This window comes from Zalophus californianus, chromosome 9, assembly GCF_009762305.2.
Source record: "Zalophus californianus isolate mZalCal1 chromosome 9, mZalCal1.pri.v2, whole genome shotgun sequence".
In the NCBI taxonomy this organism is placed as follows: Eukaryota; Metazoa; Chordata; class Mammalia; order Carnivora; family Otariidae; genus Zalophus; species Zalophus californianus.
The window spans coordinates 63,509,120-63,527,240 of NC_045603.1; the positions used below are offsets into that span (position 1 = coordinate 63,509,120).

Below are 18,121 nucleotides of genomic sequence, written 5' to 3' on the forward strand. Positions count from 1 at the left end.
GGGGCAGCCATTAACTTCTGTGGCGCTTTGTGTTCCTAGATCCTGTAATTGAGAGTAAGTGGGGTGTGTGATTTGGGACATGGGAAGAGGCTGGAAAGAGCACACTGAGCAGTCCCGGACTCTGCACAGCCATCTGTTTGACAAGGAAGAGAAGCAGCTCTGGTTCCTAGACTGATCTGGAGTGAGGCAAATGCCCCTATGCAGCTGCTGCCTGTGCACCCTGGCCTAGAGGGCAGACACCAGCGTCTGCCCACGTGCGGACCTCCTGGCTTGGCAGAGTGCTGAGTGGGCGTTTTCACCCCCTGGGGCCCCTGCTGGCCAGCAACAGCAGTGAGCACCAGGCCAGAGAGGAGTCTGGGTGCAACCACCGAGTAAGGGTAAATGGGCCCGAGGGCACAACTGTGGGGAGGTTTTTCTAAGTTCTAGGGACTGCCCAGGAGGGGCCCACCATATTCCCCTCCCATAGCCAGGGAGTTCCTCTCATCGGGGAACATACATGAAGTTGGTAGTTGATGGTTTTCCTTAGGAGTGAAACTGCACCTGCTACAGAGCCAGCCTCCATTGCTGCACTGGCACCGAGACAAAGGACCAATGCCAAGTGCCATTCTGGGTGACGCAAGAGAAAGAACTCTTTTGTCCCTGGCACGTATGGCGGGACCCCCAGAGAATGGATGTTTATGCATAAAATAACCCCCTGGTTTTTTGCCTGAATTCTCCCATCTCTCATTTTGCCCTTAAAATCATCTTCAGTAGTATGGAGACAACGAATTTGTGCATTTATATAGGAATACAGAGTGTGCAGATTTAGCACTGGCTCGTTACAGGAGCTCTCTGTACTACTAGAGCTCCTTCCCCCAGAGCGAGCTGTAGACTAGCTGCTTGAAATTAACAGTGGCTCGCCAGCCATTCATTACACATGGAATTACCCTGCGTAAAAACAGATGCCATTTCAGCGTCCTTGACATCAGTTTTTCCACTCCAAGTTATCAACCCCACATTCTTCTTTTCCCTGAAGTCTGATAAACCCCAAGTTCCAAACTGGGACCAAGTTGTAACCTGGGTGGGTTTGATTGCATGGAAGGCACTACCTGAATGTTCCCACCCGTGAAGGCAAAGGATAATTTTTTTTACTGCAAGTTTGGAATGTGGTTGCACTCACCCTACATTCTGAACCCCCTTCTTGGGTAGAACCAAACAAGATAGTGGCACCAAGGAGGCAAGTATGAGCCACCGGGTGAGAAGCAAGCACACTATGATGGGAATGCAGAATTTCATGCTTCTGCTAACAGATCAATCCAGAGGGGCAGGTTATCTGTAGCCATGAGGAGCACAACACAGCACATCCAGGCCAGTCTTAAGAACTGAAATCTCTCAGGGCCGTGAAAGTGGAACCTTAAAAGGACCGGCAGGCAGAGGCACACACTTCTGCTGTGCAGGCCCTCGCTAGCTAGGAGCCGAGAGGAACTCGCCTACCGGTGGCTCAGGATCAGAAAGCCTAAGGAACCGCAGGCGCCCCCCGGGCAGTGCTCTGGAGCCAGCAGGTGCCACAGGGAGCTCAGCAGGGTGAGGGAGATCGCAGTGCTACTGTCTCGTAGCACCTCCCTACCCAGAGCTGGGGGCAGGACTCTCAGACCCAGTGAGGAAGCCCAATAATCCCAACCAGTACCCGGCCTTGCTTGGAGCACTGGGCTGACAGAAGCAGCTCTCAGGTGAGAACCTGAGGTCCACAGGGTAGAACCCTTGTTTTCCACCCTATCTCTAGTGCCTAGCACCACAACTAGCACACAGCAGGCGCTCAAGAAATATTTGTTATTTAAATAAAATGAACAGACACCATGAGCATGGCTAATGGTATCAGAGAAAGAGCTCAGGGAAGAGCTCTCCCTCAATAGGTAGGGGGACCCATCCTTCAGAAGATTCTTTTATTAAAACTGGGTGACGTCGGTAAGGGGACAGTACAAAAAAAATTTTGGTCCATGAAAAAAACATAATAATTCAGTTAATAAAAACAGTTATCTTCAACAGGGACACTGTGTAGGAGTGCTGAACTTCCTTCTCATGGTTCCAGCCCCAAGGACAGAGGTTGTCCAGTGTCTGTGGGGAGAACCTTTTAAGGGAGGGATGGGATAATGGGAGGAAGGGGAAGATGGGGAGAAAATTCTGTCCCCGGTGTGGAAGAGGCAGGGATATGGGGCTGGAGGATGTGCTCGCAGGAGCCTGAGGAGGGGGTGGGGAAGCAGGGGCTTTTGTCAGTTCTGTGGGTTTAGAGCCCAGGCTGAACGGAATTCCCCCTCTGTGCCCAGCTGTCTCCCACCCTGCTATGTTGAGTCTGCGAGCCTGGGATATGCTAACTTGGGGTGATACAACCTGGAAGAAGAATCTGAGGCTCTCCTGGAAAGATGCAAAACCATCTCAGTTCCAAGGGGCCAAGATCACAAGGTCCTGCTGCTACCTGAGGGGTCTGAAGCTTTGAGGGCAGGGGCTGGGGAGTCACAATCCTGTGAGGCAGGGAGAGGGAAGAGTCACAAACCCAACTCAGAGCTATTCGCCAGCCCTAGGCGCTTTCACTCCTCAGTGCCCTAGAAGTCACCAGTGGGTGTCAACTGGGCAGACAAGGGACAGGAAGACAGGGATGGCCCAGGGCTTTTACCCGTTTGATTTCAGGCCTGTTTCTCCATGAAGGGATAGGGGAGGCAGGGTGGAGTGAATAAATGAGTCACACCTCCAAGCAACAGCAGGTAGGAACGGCCTCTGCTGGCAATGACAATACCCCAGGTTAGATCCCTGGGGCTCTGACAGAGAAAGGCAAGATTCCCCCACCCAAATGCCCTGCGTTAGGACAGCTCGAGAGCAGGGGATCCTAAAGACAGCAGCTACAGGGAGTGTGCTGGGAGGGAGCACTAGTTAAACTCCCAATACTGATGTGGACCCCCTACGAGGGAGTAAGAGAAGCACTGAGACAGCAGGCCAATCCAGAGGGCTGCGGACTGACCTGGGGCTCAGTGGGGCCCAAGAACCAGGGTTCCTTTAGTGCTAGAGGGCAACAAGTAAAGGGAGAGTGTGCTCCAAACCTGTGGAGGGAAGGAAGGAAATTGGATTCTGTTATCCGGAGAGCCAAGATCAACTAGCTTATAGAGTGCCCCCAGGCCTGAGTCTCAGAGAAGGGGCTAAAGTTCCCAACTCCTGGGTCTCTGAAGGGCAGGTTCAGTGTAGCCGGTCCCCTTGAAGACCACCTGGCCTTAGGCCCAATCCATTCAATGCACTGATTACCACTACAGGTTCTCTCTCTAATACTATCTAGAGGTCCTATGTAGACCAGGGGAGGGTAGAGGCACATGGGAACTTTGTGGGGCAAAGGGAAGCTGGGGGACAGGAAGGGATGGGGTGGGAGAAGAGAGTGACAGGTGTCCTGTGAGACAGAAATGTGAGACCCTCTTCATTCTGGTGTTGTCCTTGAACCAACAGCATCCCCTGGAAGGCCCCAAGCAAGACCAAGGCAGGTGCTATGAGGCAGGCAGCACAGGGCCCAAATACGAATCGGTGCAGCCAAATCAGGGCTGTGGGAGAGGCCCTATGTATTTCGGATTCCCAAGGCTTGCTCTAATTCTTGTCGTCTCTGCTGCACCTAGTGAGAAAATAGTGGAGGGAGAAGATGAGACAAACCAGAAGCTGTTACCTCATACCGCTGACCCCCATGTGGGGTTCAGACCCCTTGCTTTTTGTCAGTTTCCCAGGCCCAGGCTCCTACCTTGGAGTAGAAGTATCGGCACACAGCCTCCTGAGCCCAAGGCTGGAAGTAAAACTCAGCTCGGCGCTCTTCCTCTGGGTTACCCACCACATCAGTCATGGTCTGGGGGATATGGGAGGGGGAAGAGAGAGAATAAACTTGTCTCCCTCCTTCACACCTGTTATGGACTGAATTGTATCCCCCCAAAAGATGTCAAAAATCCTAACCCCCCAGTACCTGTGAATGTGACCTTATTTGGAAATAGGGTCTCTGCAGATGATCAAGTTAAGATGAGGTCATTAGGGTGGGCCTAATCCAACATGACTGGTATCCTTATAAAAAGGGGGAACTTGGACACAGAGACAGACATGCACAGAGGGAAGACGATGTGAAGACACTTGGAGAACACCATCTGCAAACCAAGGAATGCCTGAGGCTACCACAAGCTAGGGGAGCGCCTGGAACAGATTCTCCCTCACAGCCCTCAGAAGAAGCCAACCCTGCCAACACTGATTTCAGAATGCCAGCCTCCAGATAAAAATAAATTTTTGTTTAAGGCACTCAGTTTGTGGACTTTACTATGGCAGCCCTCGCAAACTACTAATACAACGACCGAAGTCATCCCTTGCTATCAATAAGTCTATTGCTTTTTTCAGGGACCCTTTCTGGCACCCCTCATCCCTCGCTCTTCTGCTCGGCCTCTGTAATTAGTCACAGTCACCTTTCACGGGAAAGGAGGAAACTGCGGGCACATTTCACTCGTTCAATGCTCACCCCCCCCTTCCTTGCCTGAGCTTGTGGTGCTCCCCTCTCTGAGAAACACCTCAGACCCCACCTTCACCATGGGGCGCTCCCCAGCTATCCCAGCCTCACCTACCTCCCTTCTCCTCTGAATTACCGCAGTGGTAGTGGTGAGTTCCCATCATGACATACGTGGTTTACAACTTTTTTGTATCGGATCAGTCGGTTCCCTTCCCCCCAAAAGAAAATAACCTGGTCTGAAACAATCCTTTCTTTGCTTCTGCTAATAACTTCCTTGCTCCTCCCCCCACGCCTGTCTATCAAAACCTTCCATTCTGTACAACTCCTCAGAGGGCCTATTTACTGGAAGGGATGTTGCCTAATTCATGAGTCATTTGAATAAGATCAATTAGATCTTCACATTTTAAATAAATAAATAAATGCATAAATCCTATTAGCCTAGTTTCTCCAAACAGAATGCAGGTTGCTCTGAAAGCAGAGATTCAGGTTTGCACTCCGTATCCCCTACCACATGGTACACGGTGACACCTCACAGTAAGGACTGGATAAACACTGATGGCTCCACCTCATATCCCGACTCATTAGAAAACCGACTCGAGAGCAGGCTAAAGAAAATCTGGTCCTTCACTTCCCCTTCTGGCTCTTCTACCAGATGCTACAGAAACAAAGCAAAAGTGTGCCTCACTGACCTAAGGCCCTATGCACCTTTCCTAGTTCTTTACCTTGAGGTCCCGGCACTGGGACTGTAGCCAATCATTGATGAAACCCTGAGGGTCTCTGGCGAAGCTCAGCATGAACTCCCGCTGGGTCTTCAGCTGATTGATAGTTTCTATTGTCTCATGAATCTGAAAGGAAGGACCTCCCAACATTTCAGACTGGGAAATGCAAAGTTACACGGCAGACAGTGCGTGCCACTCCCAACTGAGGCCCGGAGTACTGCACCGAGCCCCAACTCGTGCTGCCCAGCGCTCGGCATTCTTTCAGCAGGTATGTGCACAGTGTCACACACCCCACATGGCCGAAGTTTTCCTTCTGGTCTCCACAACGTCCACCACGGGGGAAGCCGCATGGCAAATAATCCACAGCACAAATAGGTGCAAAAACACTCTGAGGTGGGAGCAGTGGTACAGACTGCTGGCTCAAAACCTGTGCTCCGGAGGTCTGTTCCTGCCCTCCCCTCATCATCCATACTCGTCCTGGCAACTTCCTTCACTGACAGGTTCGTGAGTCCTCAGTCTTCAGACAAGTCCATTTTCTAAACTCCAACCACTCCATCTGTTTGGACATCTCAAGGCATCTGAAACTCTCCAAAACGAAATTCACTACCTTTCCCCCAATACTCATTTCTGTTCTCCTGTTGCCAATCTGGATGAATACTACCATGCATCCAAGCTAAAACCCTGGGAGTCATAATGCCCCCTTCTCCCTCAAGCCGCTCCCAGCCATCCAAATCTCTTCAGTTCCACTTTGACACCTCTCAGATCTACTTCTTTCCATCCTTACCGTCAGTACCACAGGTTTAGGCCTCCACACGTCTCCCGTGCGTTACTGCACTGACCTCCTATCTGGGCTTCTGGCCTCCAAATCCGCCCCTCTTAGAACTCACTTTCCACTTTCCTGCCAGGGATCATTCTAAATGCAAACAGCATCACTGCCTCCAGTCTTCGGGACGAAATAGAAACCAGTTTCCCTGTATCAAAGCTTCTTCATGGTTAGGCTCCTGCTTCCCTGTCTAGTTTCATTTCCCGAAACTTCCCATCCCTGGCACCCTGAAATAGATCTAGCACATTAAACGGCTTGTACTTCTTGAACATACTTCTCTCATTTTTACATACCCTGTTCTCTCTTTTTGCAATGTCCTCTGCCTCCCACACCCCTAAGCACTACCCTTTCTCCTCTTTCATTACTCTCACTTTGTCCTTCAAGATTTAGTTGGGGCACCAACTCTTCCAGGAAAGCCTCCCTGTTCTTTGTGTTCCTTCGAGCATTTTCTGGCTTTACCTGCGTGGACTATGTCTAACCAAGATAACAGCAGAAATAGCAGCAGTTATTGTTTTCATGTGCCAGATACCGTGTCTTTACATACATCGTCTCATTGAATCCTCACAACAACCTTAAAAAAAAGTAATAGTCTCTATTTCACAGTTCAAAAACTAAGGCTCCAAGCTCTTCAAAATTATGGCCAGAATCCTAGCATCCAGCTCCAACTGGCACCTGTGCTGGCATATACTAGGTATGTCGAGAATCAAAAGACAACCTATGAGCTGTGGCAGAGGGCTGGTGGCACCCAAGCTAACCAAGGCAGGGCCCCCTACCTTGTTGTCTAGAGTAGCAATCTCCTGCTGGCTGGCAGTCGACAGCAGGAAAGAATTCATCTGGGTCTTCAAAGTATCATCCACTTCCACATCGATGTCATAACAAGCGGTCTTTTTCTGATCATTTGGGTCAACACTGGGGAGGAAACCAAAAGGGCCTGGTAAAGGGCTTGTCCCCTAAGCCCTATTTACACAAGGATCCAGAAGAAGGCCCAAGAATGAAGGTAAGGGGTCAATTGCAAAAAGGCACAAGAGAACTTCTGCATGTAACAGAAACTTCCTGTACGTTCCTTCTGATGGTAGCTACGTGGTGTTACATTTGACAAAGTCTCAAACTATACTTCAAGTGTGTGTGACCTACTGTATATAAACCCCAACAAAGCTACTGTTTTTTTAAATCAGTGGTAAAAATTCAAATGGTCCAAAAGATATCCAGTGAAAATGAAGCTTCTCTCCCTCCCCAAAGGAAAACTACCACTGTAGTATCTTATATACCTTTTTCCCTGTTAAACTAAAATTGACCCTGAAAATAAATTCAAATAAAACACACACCATACAAAATAAGAGTAACAAGTGGCTTAACTTTAAGCACGGGGCAGATCAGCTATTAACAATCCAACATATAAATCATAGGAGTTACTGTTGGCTGAGTGACAGTTCAGGATATAAAGGAAGGAAAGCCTTATTGGAATTAACACGGAGTAAGGGAAAGAAGGCAAAGAGACTGTAGCCAGCCACCTGCTGCTCTGAGGAGGGGGAAGGGCATTCCTTCACTCCATATCCAGTAAGACGCCTTGCCCATCCATCTTCTGAATGGAACAGTGAAAGGAGATAATGGAACTGTGGAGTCTCAGGCTGGATGTTTTACCATCCACAAAAGAGATGGGAGCCCGTCCATGATGGGCTGGTAAACGTCTAACAACTGATTCTCCAAAAGAGGAGGGAAAAAAAAGCCAATTTGGAGCATTTGCTGATTTCTGTGGTTTAAATATTCCCAACGTGGCTGGGTTCAAGCTGCCAATGTTATGTCACTGATCACGGAGCTGCGATGAGATGTTCAGTAACACGTCATAACACATTATACCACTTTACTTTTCTGAAAGACCTATGTAAGTTTTTCCGAGGAGGATCTTCCTGTTTACAAGAACAGGCGAGAAGCAAAACCGGCGCTCAGCATTGGTGTTGCAGCAGCATCCCAGAGGCAGCACGCACCCCGAGCAGCAAGGGGCGCACCCGAGCAGCTTCTCTGGGAGAACCACAGCCATCATCTCAGCAGCAAGCCGCCAGGGCTGTGACTTGTGTCTGTGAGCACATGGACTTTGTTTCTATTTATTTTGTGCGAAAGAGGTCCTTTTGGGGGTCTGGGACGCTCAAAAATGTTTCCACGTAAATTAAAGGTAATCGCTTTGTTGCTTTATGCCACTTTAGCTTGCGAGAAAGTCTTCACAGGAACTCTCTACTCTTGGACAGCAGGAGAAACGGACTGCTATTTCCACTATACATACGCAGCAGATGTAAGTAACCTCACAAACAGAAATACTAGTAAGATGTAATAAAACAATTAAGAAATAATGAGTTTGGGGGTGTATGTTACCCTCCTTTTCACTAAACTGTGAATTTAAAGAATTTACATCACTGCTATTTGACAACCTGCTTCCTGAAAATCGGATAACTGGTTGGTGAAAGTCGGTGTCGGCCCACTGCAGCACACTGCCGCCTCTCCGACGCGCGCTCACCTGATGACATGATTAATGATGATGGGCTCTGGTGGCATAAGCAAGGCATGCAGCCGTTGAGGGATCTCTGAAAACTTCATACGTTGAGACTCGAAGATCTGTGTGAAAGAGGAAAAAGGCAGCTAAGAAGTGGGCATTTTGGGCACACCTAGTGCTCCACTGGACTCCGGCAAACGAACGGGTCCTTCTCTTACCTGCTGGAGGTACTTGTCACAGATGACAAACTCCCGCTCGTGAGGGTCCTGGAGCTTATGTGTCTTAATATATTGCCACAGTGCTTGGATGATCACTGGACGGGTCTGGGTGTGGATGCCCAGGAGCCGAGCCAGGCGAGGGTCTAATTTAAACTGGGGAGGCTGCAGAGAACCAAAGAGGACAGGGATGAAGCTAGTGAGCTGGGTCTATATGCATTTCGGGGTGCTTTAGCGTGGCCACACATTCAAGCCATTCAACAAGCATTAATGTAGTGCTTTCTCTGGGGCCAAAAAACACTAGAAGGAACTTAGAAATGACTAAGCCCCTCTGCTTATATTTAGGGAGTTTATCGTCTGGTGACAAATCACCCGCAACTACACTTAAACCTCTGAGTATCAGGCTGCTGATGGGAGGTGGCTGTGAAAGCTAGGTCCCCCCTGACATCACCCCAGAATACCTGGTAGTCCAGCATCAGGAGGACAGTACACCGTACATTCACATCTCCTGGCCGCTTCACCTGGAAGCCGTCCGTCTCCTGGGTAGTGGCGGTCCTGTGCCACTACAGAGAGGAAGATGTCAGGGGGTGCTCTCCCAGAGGAAGAGCTGGGGTGGGAGGGAAGAGCGTCTGTAATGACTAAATATTCAACTTCGATTACTGAGGCTATTGGGAAAGAGCAATAGCATGAAACATTTCTAAACACTGCATAAAGGTCTAGGATTACTGTCTGTACATAAACAGATTAACCTTTGATTCTGTCTAGGGTCACATTTAAATTAGTCTAAATTTTCAGCGGTAACTTTATCCACCAAATGGATAATACGTTACGTGCACAGTAAAAAAAAACGTGGCCATCATTTCTTGAATACCTACTATGTTCAAGAGTCTTCTAAGACCTTTACCTGGGATCATCTCATTTAATTCCCACAACTTCCACATAAGATACACACAATTAAACCTATTTTACAGATGAGCAAACTAATGCTTAGAAGAGCAGAGTAACTTGTCTAAGGTCAAACAACCACTAAGTGGTAGCGCTGTGATTTGAGGTCTGGCATGTCTGATTCTAAAGCCCACTTTCTTAGCCACTATACTCTACTGCTATAAAGTCAAGTTAAATATATTTACAAACTTCTATTGATTCTATGACTTATTTCCCTTATTAGATGGTAAAGACCTTTCCGTATCTCTTAGTGGTTGAGGTTAAGGGGCTGCAGCTACACTGGCAAAGAAAGGAGCAGGTTAAGTTTCCCTCAGGGAGCTGGACTGTCTCATTCTGTTTTGTCTGTACCCCAAAGAACACTGTCACTAATACGGTCTTCAGAACACTGCGTAACCAGCCTTTTAACAAAGGATTTCTGATGACGTGGGATGTGAATCTAAACAGAACAGGAGCCAAAAGGAAGTCCCCGATCTATCTATAGAGGTAACCTTGCAAGGACTAGAACCCTATTAGTTAACCACCTCAATTACAGCACCTGCTATCAGGAAAAACTGAGTAGGGTGTGGATAACTACATCTCACCATTATTAATAAGCAAGATGCAGAGATGACCTGGAATATATAAGAGGCCTCCATTAGAATTTCCCTTGGGGCAGCACCCAGGATAATAACATTAAAAAGGTGGGACAAGTCAGACTGCAAGAGCTCTTGGGTTCAAACAGTACCAGAACTAAACAGCTAGTGCCACCTGGAGGTCAACGTGCAAACTGCAAGGGTAGTACTTTATACCGGGGGTAACCCTTTATACCTCCCCCTCTCCTTAAACATTAAAGTTGGGCTCCCAAGCCCATCATCCTCCAGTCATGGAGTCAAAAACCAGAGGACAGAACTACTCACTTCTACCAGATGGTTGTCTGGCCCATACAGGTCTTTGTCCAGTTCGATCACCAAGGACTTAAAAAAGGAAGAGAATTTCCTCTTTTGTTTGGTGGCATCATATTTGGACAAAGCTGACTAGAGGAGAGAGGGGAGAGATCATGTTAGAAAAGACCAGAAGAAATTCCTCAAGACAAAATCCCATTAAAAAGGAACCCACAACAGCAATGGGAAAAAAACTCAAAACTGTCTTCTGAATCTCTCTCAGGAGATGACAAGGTCGGTGTCTGGGGGTATTAAACCCATCAGGGTAGCCACAGAACCCTGAAGCAGCAGCCAATAACATGTACAGGGTCACTGACTTACCTACCTCATTTCCCTAAGGGAAATGAGGCAAGTTAAGCCAAACCATTGCCCGTAACAAAGCGAGTCTGAACAGAGAAAAGTCTCACTCTAGAGGGGAAATGAATCACAGGCAGTAAGCAGCCAGAACAAAAACAGCTTTATTTGGATGGAATGACACCACCAGCAGATGGACTGGACCTATATAGAGAAGGAAGCTCTGACATGGAGCCCTGGTTCTCCTGCAAAAATGCATTCAAATTAGCTTGCTTGTGAACAGCTAAAAATAGAGAGTGTAAGGAATTAAAGGTGAGCTTCTGGGGTAGGAAGTTTGGGGGCTAATACCTGTCAGCTGATGCTCCCCATGAAGCAAAGAAAACTATCCCTCTTCAACCGTGAGAGGTCTCCAATGCAAGCTGGGAAGGTGGCGATACCGCAATGGGAATCAAGGACCCCAAGGACTCAGAGGGAAAAGCATGTCTTCAAGTGCTAAGTGCAAACTCACTTGATTTTTAAGAAACAAAAACCAAAAACTGAATAATCTGCAGACGCTAAGTCCAATGGCCAGCACCATCAGAAGGGAGGTAAACAACAAATCAAATCCCAGAACAATAAGGTTCTTGATATGATACCACAGCGAGGGCCAAGCTGTGGGAGCCAGACACAAAGAACCATTGTCTTTTAGTGCAGGGAACACAGTGACCCTCTCCCTGCTGTTCCCAACAGGAGCTGTGAGCACCGATCAGGCTTCCTGCCAACCAGACAACATTGCTTGCTCCCAGCAGCTCCCACCCTACACGTCAACCACAGTGGACTTTGAACTCACATCCTCCAGGAGCCGTCCTTCTACCCGAAGCTCCCAGGAAGCCACCGTCCCTTCCCCATCCTCGGCATCTGATTTAGCCGGATTGAAAGTGTTAGAAATGAAAATTCGCAGCTTCCGTTTTTGCTGAGGAAGGCAGAAACAGGATTGATGGTGGGGGGTCAGTGGTTTAATATTGAAGACAAGTTCTCCCCAAACCCCCAAATTACTCCTAACAGACTGGCTTACTATCTACCCATTCCCTGGGGTGGGTGGATACAGACTCCATCTAGAAGAATACAGGCCCCTGGCCTGAGTGCAAGTGCATGCACGAGGATGCCAAACAGACAAAGTCATGCAAGGTGCCAGGTTCCCAAGGTAGCAGAGCAGTTATGGCAAAAACACGGACAGGGTATATTTCTGGTGCAAGAGATAGCAAAAGCCCCTCCCCCTTTGCTGTTCAGTTCTAATGTAATTCTCAGTTTGTAGGCGGAAGGGAGATGTAATTTAAATGCCAAGGAGAGCTGTGCTGTGCCTTTGATTTCTCATCCTAAGCCCAGTGAAGGTTCCTGAGTCCTCTCCTTTGGCTCTCTGCCTAGCACTCTCCTGCATTACCTTGATGGGACGTTTCAAGGCCTCCTGGATATCTAGCCGTTTCCTCATGATAGTCTGGTCCAGCTTCCTTTCAAAAGCCAAGAGATCCATATAGGCCTGGGATTCTGGCACCAGTTCACGAATCTTAGGAACAAAAAGATATCATTGGGATCTAGAGCTGACCATTTCTATTTTCAAACTCAGCACATCCTCAAGAAGACCTACAGCCTGGACTCACCCTTTGAGGTAGAATTTTGTCAGCCATCTTCTTTTTCTTTGCACTGTTTGGAATAAATACTGTTATCAGGTTGGGACAGAACTAGCCAGAACATGAAGACAGACTGGTCAGCACCTCCGTTTACAGGAAAATGAAGGGACTGCAAAGCATCTCTCAAATCAAAGACACTCCGCCCATCCCCACCCCCACCCATGTGAGGCATTCTGAAGAATGAGCACCCATTTGCTGACATAGCACCACCACTTCTGGGTTCAGTCTCTCCCATCACCTGTGTCCTCACGGGCTTCCTCCCTCCTTCCCTCCCTCCCTCGCCCCAGAGTCATCTTACTTGTGATTTCGATTTTGGACCGCCTGCTGCTGGACCTGCTGTATCTGCTGAGGTGCAGGTCTCTTGCGGGACTGGTCCATCCCTGACTGGGCCAGGCCAGGTCGGACTGAAGGGTTCCCCCCATAGCCAGGGGGTCCCATGGAAGGTCCCTGAGGTGTCATTCGGCTGCCTGGCAGCATACCTGGTCTCTATAGAGAGGAGAGGACCCAGAGATGTCATGGCTTCCCTACAAACCCCACCAAGAAAAAGTGGGAGATGGCCAAAGTTCTTTGAATGAACAAGGCTGGGGGTGGGGTGGAGCACAATGGGAGGCGAGCCCTCTGTCTCCGAAATCCAAATAACTGGAGCTTCCTGTACTCCAGGTACAATTCCACAGGGAAATATAGCCCCAAAGCTAAGACATACCCAGATTATACTCAAATGCTCCCCAGTTTATTTTGTATCTGAGACACTAGGCATCTTCTCTAAGTCCCACATTTACTCAGATGGTACTGCCAGCTATCGTCTCCTTAGAAGCTGACCTCAATTTGCTTGCTACACTTTCTGTGTTCCTCCGGGCACTGGAACTGCCTTAGCCCTTTTGCACTCCAGTCCTCACATGCCCACCTTTGGCCCCACTTCAACCACGCTGTTTCTGTACCCTGACTCCCCAACGGAAACAATGCTCCCAGGAGCAGGTGGGGATGCTAACCGCCTCCCTTCTCTTCCTCCGCACTGCCTCCCCTCACCCCTACTCAGGGCCCGAATCCCTCCCAGGAGAGTCCCTCCTACTTCTCCCCCACCCCTGTCAGTCCCAGGCCCCCGCTCGGCCCCGCCCCCAGCCCGCGCGCCCCTCCTCCTGCCCCACTCACCGGATAGGCCGCTCCGGGCATCGGGGAGCGGTACAGCCCTTGACCCGGCGCCGGGCCCATTCGCACAGGAGGTCCCGGAGTCCCACCCGGACCCAGAGCAGCTGCCGCGCCCGCCCCTCCTGAGGCTCCGGCGCCGCCGCTCGGAGCCACAGACTGGAAACCCGCCCGGGCCGCCATCTTCCCCCGAGCCGCTGCTGCAGCTGCACAAAGAACCGGAACCGGAACTCCCCCCGCCCCCCGCGCGCCCCCCGCGCGCCCCCCGCACGCCCGCTTGTCCGCCCGGCCGGCCGGCCGGCACGGGAGGCTCGGGGCAGCGAGACTGTGGGCTAGAGGGGGGCGACTAGCGGAAAAGGCGTGCTGACCACTCCCTCCCGCGTTCGCGCTCCGGCAGGGAAGACCATAGAGAAGAATTCCGGGATAGAGAGGCCCTGTGAGCGGGCGCCCCCAGGCCGACGGGAGGAAGACGAGGCCCTGGAAAAGGGGACCACACCTCAGCCTCAGTGCTCTGATGACGGGGGTGATGGGAGTAACTGCTTCGTGCAGGCGCAGGAGATTTAACTTTCCAAAGCGCTTTGTTTTTCGTTACCTTCTCTTACTGCTGTAAGCGTGGGCTGAAGAGGAGACTGCACTGTTTATTCCATTTTACAAACCGGAAAGCTGATCTTAGTGAATGACTTGGCAAAGATCAACCAACAAGTTAGCCGTAAAGCCAAAGCCCAGAATCCAGATCTTCTAGCTCACAGCCCAGGGCTCATTCCACAGATACAGTACCTCAATAACTACCTCACACCGCAATTTGAAACCAACTTTGTCGCTGACCTTTAAAACTTAGCCTGCTTCCGATTTTGTTTTTGGATTTTGACCCTGCCCCCCTCTAAAGAATCCTTTTGTGCTAGGACTTCTCTTTGGGACTTTTGTTGCCTTTCACCTCGCCCTTTTTTCCTGGCCAGTGATTGAAACCATTCCTGGTGTGATGGTCAGTCGGCCCCATCCCAGGAGGCTCAAGTCTTCTTACTTCTCCCTGATTGTTTGGCCCCAAGCTAAGCTCAGCTCTAGGCACTTCTTGGTAAGGCCTCAGTACTATTCAATTAAGAGAAGAACGACACTGAAGAGATAGTTGAAACCCAGTTTATTAGACCAGAGGCATGCGTCACCCATAGCCCTGCCTGCGGTTCCCCATCCGGTGCACACCCATGGGCCTTGCTCCTGCTTCCCTCTGGAGAGGTCTGATCTCCAAGGAACTTCTAGGAACCAAGAGTTCCCGAAAATCCCATAGCCTCACTCTGCAGCTCCAGACCAATGCACAGGTGACCTGCCAAAGTCCTGTTCTGGGGTTGGAGACCAAGAGACAGTTGGGTAGAGAAGACTTGGGAAGGGGTAGGGCTCTGGCCTAGGAGGAGTGCCTGGGGGAGGGGGCATGGTAGGCCCTCTACCTCATTCATTTTTCTTTAAGATAGGAAGGGAGGGACAGAACAGCAGAGCTTTCAACTACCTCTCTAGTCCTGTATTTTCCCCATTACCAAACCATACCTCGCCAGAAAATCTAAGTGGTGGGCTTGGGTATCAGGTGAGGAAAGGAGGCTGGGCACCCAGAAGAAAGGAAAGGTCACTGACTGAGGACCCCAACTTCTGCTTGTCAGCACCCCACTGCTCCAGCTACAAGAGTCACCAATCCACAGCTCCCCTTGTCTCTGATACCCTTGGCTTAGTGTGCAGAGCAGATCTCCATTCCCTGGGTGGGGGCTCTGTCTGTAGCTGCCCCTTCCCTGGGGAGGTCACAGTCAGCCAGGCAAAGGGCATTGGGATGGTGGAACAGGGGAGGGATTGTTAAGGCTACAGGGAGGGCATAGGGTGCCCGGGGTTGGAGGGAGAGGGTGAGGCCAGAAAGAGGCAGAGCTTGTGATTCACAGCTTCCTTTATGTCGCCACCGAGACAGTGCGAAGGTTACAATGCGCGTGTCGTCTCCTTGTGCTTCTCAGAGGGATGTGTGTACACAGTACAGACAGCAGGGGAGAGAGTCCAACCCTTTATACAGGCGAAGGCATTCAGAGACCAGGGAGGGAGTGGGGACACAGAAAGGGGGACTCTGGGTGGGAGGATGGTTCTTAGAGACAAGAGGGGATGGGGTCGAGACAGACAGAGCTCGGGGAAAGTATATACAGAGATAATAGCAATATAGAGTCTGTATCATATAGAAATAGAAAATGCAGATGAGGTTGTTGAGAGAAGCAAATGAAGTTGGGGAAGAGGACTTGGGAGAGTTCCATAAGAAAATTTATGGATGTGGCCCTCTGCAGGGGCCCCTGGGAGAGGGACCAGTGAGGTTAGGCACCAGTGCCCCTCTCCCTGAGCTGGGAGCCAACCAGCTGGATCTTTCATGGGATGGTAGAGGAGTGCTACCTCTTGGGATTTCTCTCCAGCCGTTCTGGGGTGGGGGGCAACTTATGGGTATCAGGATGTGGCCTACAGCACCAGGGCCACATCTTCTCCCCATCATCCATTTCTTCAAGGGATACCCCACCCCCAACTCCCTGGAGACTTCACATGTAAGGGGGTGGGGATGGGGACTAGGGTCTTAGTTCCTGCCTGGAGACTTGGGGTTGGGGGGGGGTCACTGGGCTGAGAGGGTCTCTTAAGGCTGGGGAAGCCCCCCCCCACTAGCCCTCCCCTTCAAGGTACATTCTCTGGTTTGGGGCCAAATTCCAGACCCCAAGGATCCCCTCCACCCCCCCACTGGGAGGGGCTTTGGTGACTGGTGGCAGCAGAATGTAGGTGGACACTCAGATGACAGACAGCCAGACAGACAGAATTCAGGCTGGGAGCTGGGGGAGGCAGCATGGAGCAGAGAGGGGCGGCCTGAGGTCACCTGCCCCATTCTCTCTTTTTAGTTAAGTTTAGTTTGTTGTTGTTGTTGTTGTTTTAGATTAGTTTTGGTAAAAATAAAAAGAATGGGGTAGAGGCAGGGAGAGGGCTCTATGGCCAAGATTCCTTCCTCACCACAGACAAGAGGAAAGGGCTGCCCAGGAGTGGGGGTCTACCTTGGGAGGGGGGAGGGCGTCCCCAGGGCAGATGTGGGGGGGCACGGCCGAGGGCCCCCTTACTGTCCTAGCCCTTCCCACCTAGGCCTTTGGTACAGTGGCCTGCGGGGCTCAGCAGGTAAAGTCCTCAAAAGTGCCTCGGGCCGGATGGTGAGGTAGGATGTTGGCAGCATACGTCATCCCGGCGGGGTGGCCCCGGAGGCTCTCACACGGGTTCTAGGGGAACGGCACAGGACAGGGACTGGTTATCAGAAGGGCCACAGGTGGGCCTGGGGTGTGGGGGAGTCAGAGGCAGAGGAGAAAAGGTGGTAAGGCGGGGGGCGGGGGGGGGGAGAGGAGGGGGGTGAACCTGGGGGGGAAGGGGCGGGGCCGGAGGGCACCTCTCTCGCTCCCTCACATGTCTTTTGACGTCATCCAGGCTAAGGGCCACACCCTTGTCCGCACTGCTCCTTTTGGCCTCCTTCTGGCACTTTCCTCTTCTGCACAGCTTGTGCTTGATGACCTGGGACGGAGGTCGGGTGGTGAGTGGTTGGGCGGGCTGGAACCCCGCCCCGCCCGTGACCCCACCCCAACGCCCCACCGCCGCTTACCTCATAGGCGTAGTCAAAGAGCTCCAGTACCGTGAGGATGCTGGCCCCAATGAACAGCCCCATCTGGCCTCCAATGTCACCTGCAGGGGGGCACGGGGAGGTCAGTGGTGTCAGGACACCTGGAAGCAGCAGAGCTCACTGGGACAGGGGCAGGCAAGTCGTATTTGCAAAAAGATCGACAGCCTTTGTACAGAAGGAGCACAAAGCAATTCTCGTGGGGTTCTTACTTTCTTCTCTATGTTTTTCTGCATTTTTCTACTTTCCTAAAGTGAACAGATATTATTCAGAAAACATAAAATACCCCAACACTCATTCTCTGGGTAAATTTTCAAAGGCTTATGAAATAGTCCCCCATTCATGCCCACAGGCCTGTCTCTTCCACTTTGCCCTAAGAGAAGGTTCAGTCCCCTCCTCCCACTACATACCAAGACAACAGTGTTTGGGGAAAGGCCCTGGGTGGGGGGTCGGGGGGATGGCAGGGGAGGAAGGAACTTGTGGGACAGAGGTGGGCAGCCTGCTTTGGGTGGTAGGGTGTTGCACCATGCCCATGGCATGGGAAGGGGACAGTGCCATGAGCAGCTCACCCAGGAGCCCTGCAATTTCATAGGCCTTCTTCTGCTCAATAGTCTCATAGTTGAGGACTTCAAAGAAAATGTCCAGCACCAGGATGTTCTCCCTGCAAAGGGGTTGGGGGAGGAGACCTAGGTTCAGGTCACATCTCTGTCCCTCACTGGCTAGGTGACCTTAGCAAGTTACCCTCTCTGAATCTGTCTCCGCATCCATAAAA

General features: G+C 50.8%; 2 protein-coding genes across 7 annotated transcripts in view; both read right to left on the bottom strand.

Moving 5' to 3' along the window:
• Nucleotides 1-48: 48 nt before the first annotated feature.
• Nucleotides 49-14,012, bottom strand: SMARCD1 (SWI/SNF related, matrix associated, actin dependent regulator of chromatin, subfamily d, member 1). Of its 4 annotated transcripts, none has more exons than XR_003519760.1 (14): nt 13,707-14,012; nt 12,856-13,043; nt 12,528-12,570; nt 12,311-12,433; nt 11,720-11,842; nt 10,573-10,689; nt 9,193-9,294; nt 8,735-8,896; nt 8,541-8,638; nt 6,805-6,940; nt 5,212-5,334; nt 3,749-3,850; nt 2,993-3,625; nt 497-2,498 (listed from the first exon to the last, which is right to left on the bottom strand). XR_003519760.1 is itself a non-coding variant. In XM_027592620.2 (13 exons), the coding sequence occupies exons 1-13, from the start codon at nt 13,881-13,883 to the stop codon at nt 3,572-3,574; spliced, it is 1,548 nt and encodes a 515-aa protein (XP_027448421.1). In that variant the 5' UTR covers nt 13,884-14,012; the 3' UTR covers nt 49-3,571. The 4 variants fall into 4 exon arrangements, 2 of the variants coding, with proteins under 2 accessions (XP_027448421.1, XP_027448422.1); XR_003519761.1 differs by lacking the exon at nt 497-2,498 and adding an exon at nt 3,965-4,139 and having other exon boundaries at nt 3,611-3,625; XM_027592620.2 differs by having other exon boundaries at nt 49-3,625.
• Nucleotides 14,013-14,902: 890 nt separating this feature from the next.
• The window catches only part of ASIC1 (acid sensing ion channel subunit 1), a 43,388-nt gene continuing 40,169 nt past the window's right edge, over nt 14,903-18,121 (bottom strand). For 2 of the 3 annotated variants that reach the window (XM_027592609.2, XM_027592608.2), the window contains exons 9-12: nt 17,919-18,010; nt 17,335-17,414; nt 17,142-17,246; nt 16,624-16,960 (exon numbers count right to left, since the gene is read on the bottom strand). In XM_027592609.2, the coding sequence (XP_027448410.1) occupies nt 16,856-16,960; nt 17,142-17,246; nt 17,335-17,414; nt 17,919-18,010 (382 nt within the window). In that variant the 3' untranslated portion in view covers nt 16,624-16,855. Of the gene's footprint in view, nt 15,035-16,623; nt 16,961-17,141; nt 17,247-17,334; nt 17,415-17,918; nt 18,011-18,121 lie in introns of those variants that run through there. The other variant, XM_027592607.2, reaches the window with a different exon arrangement.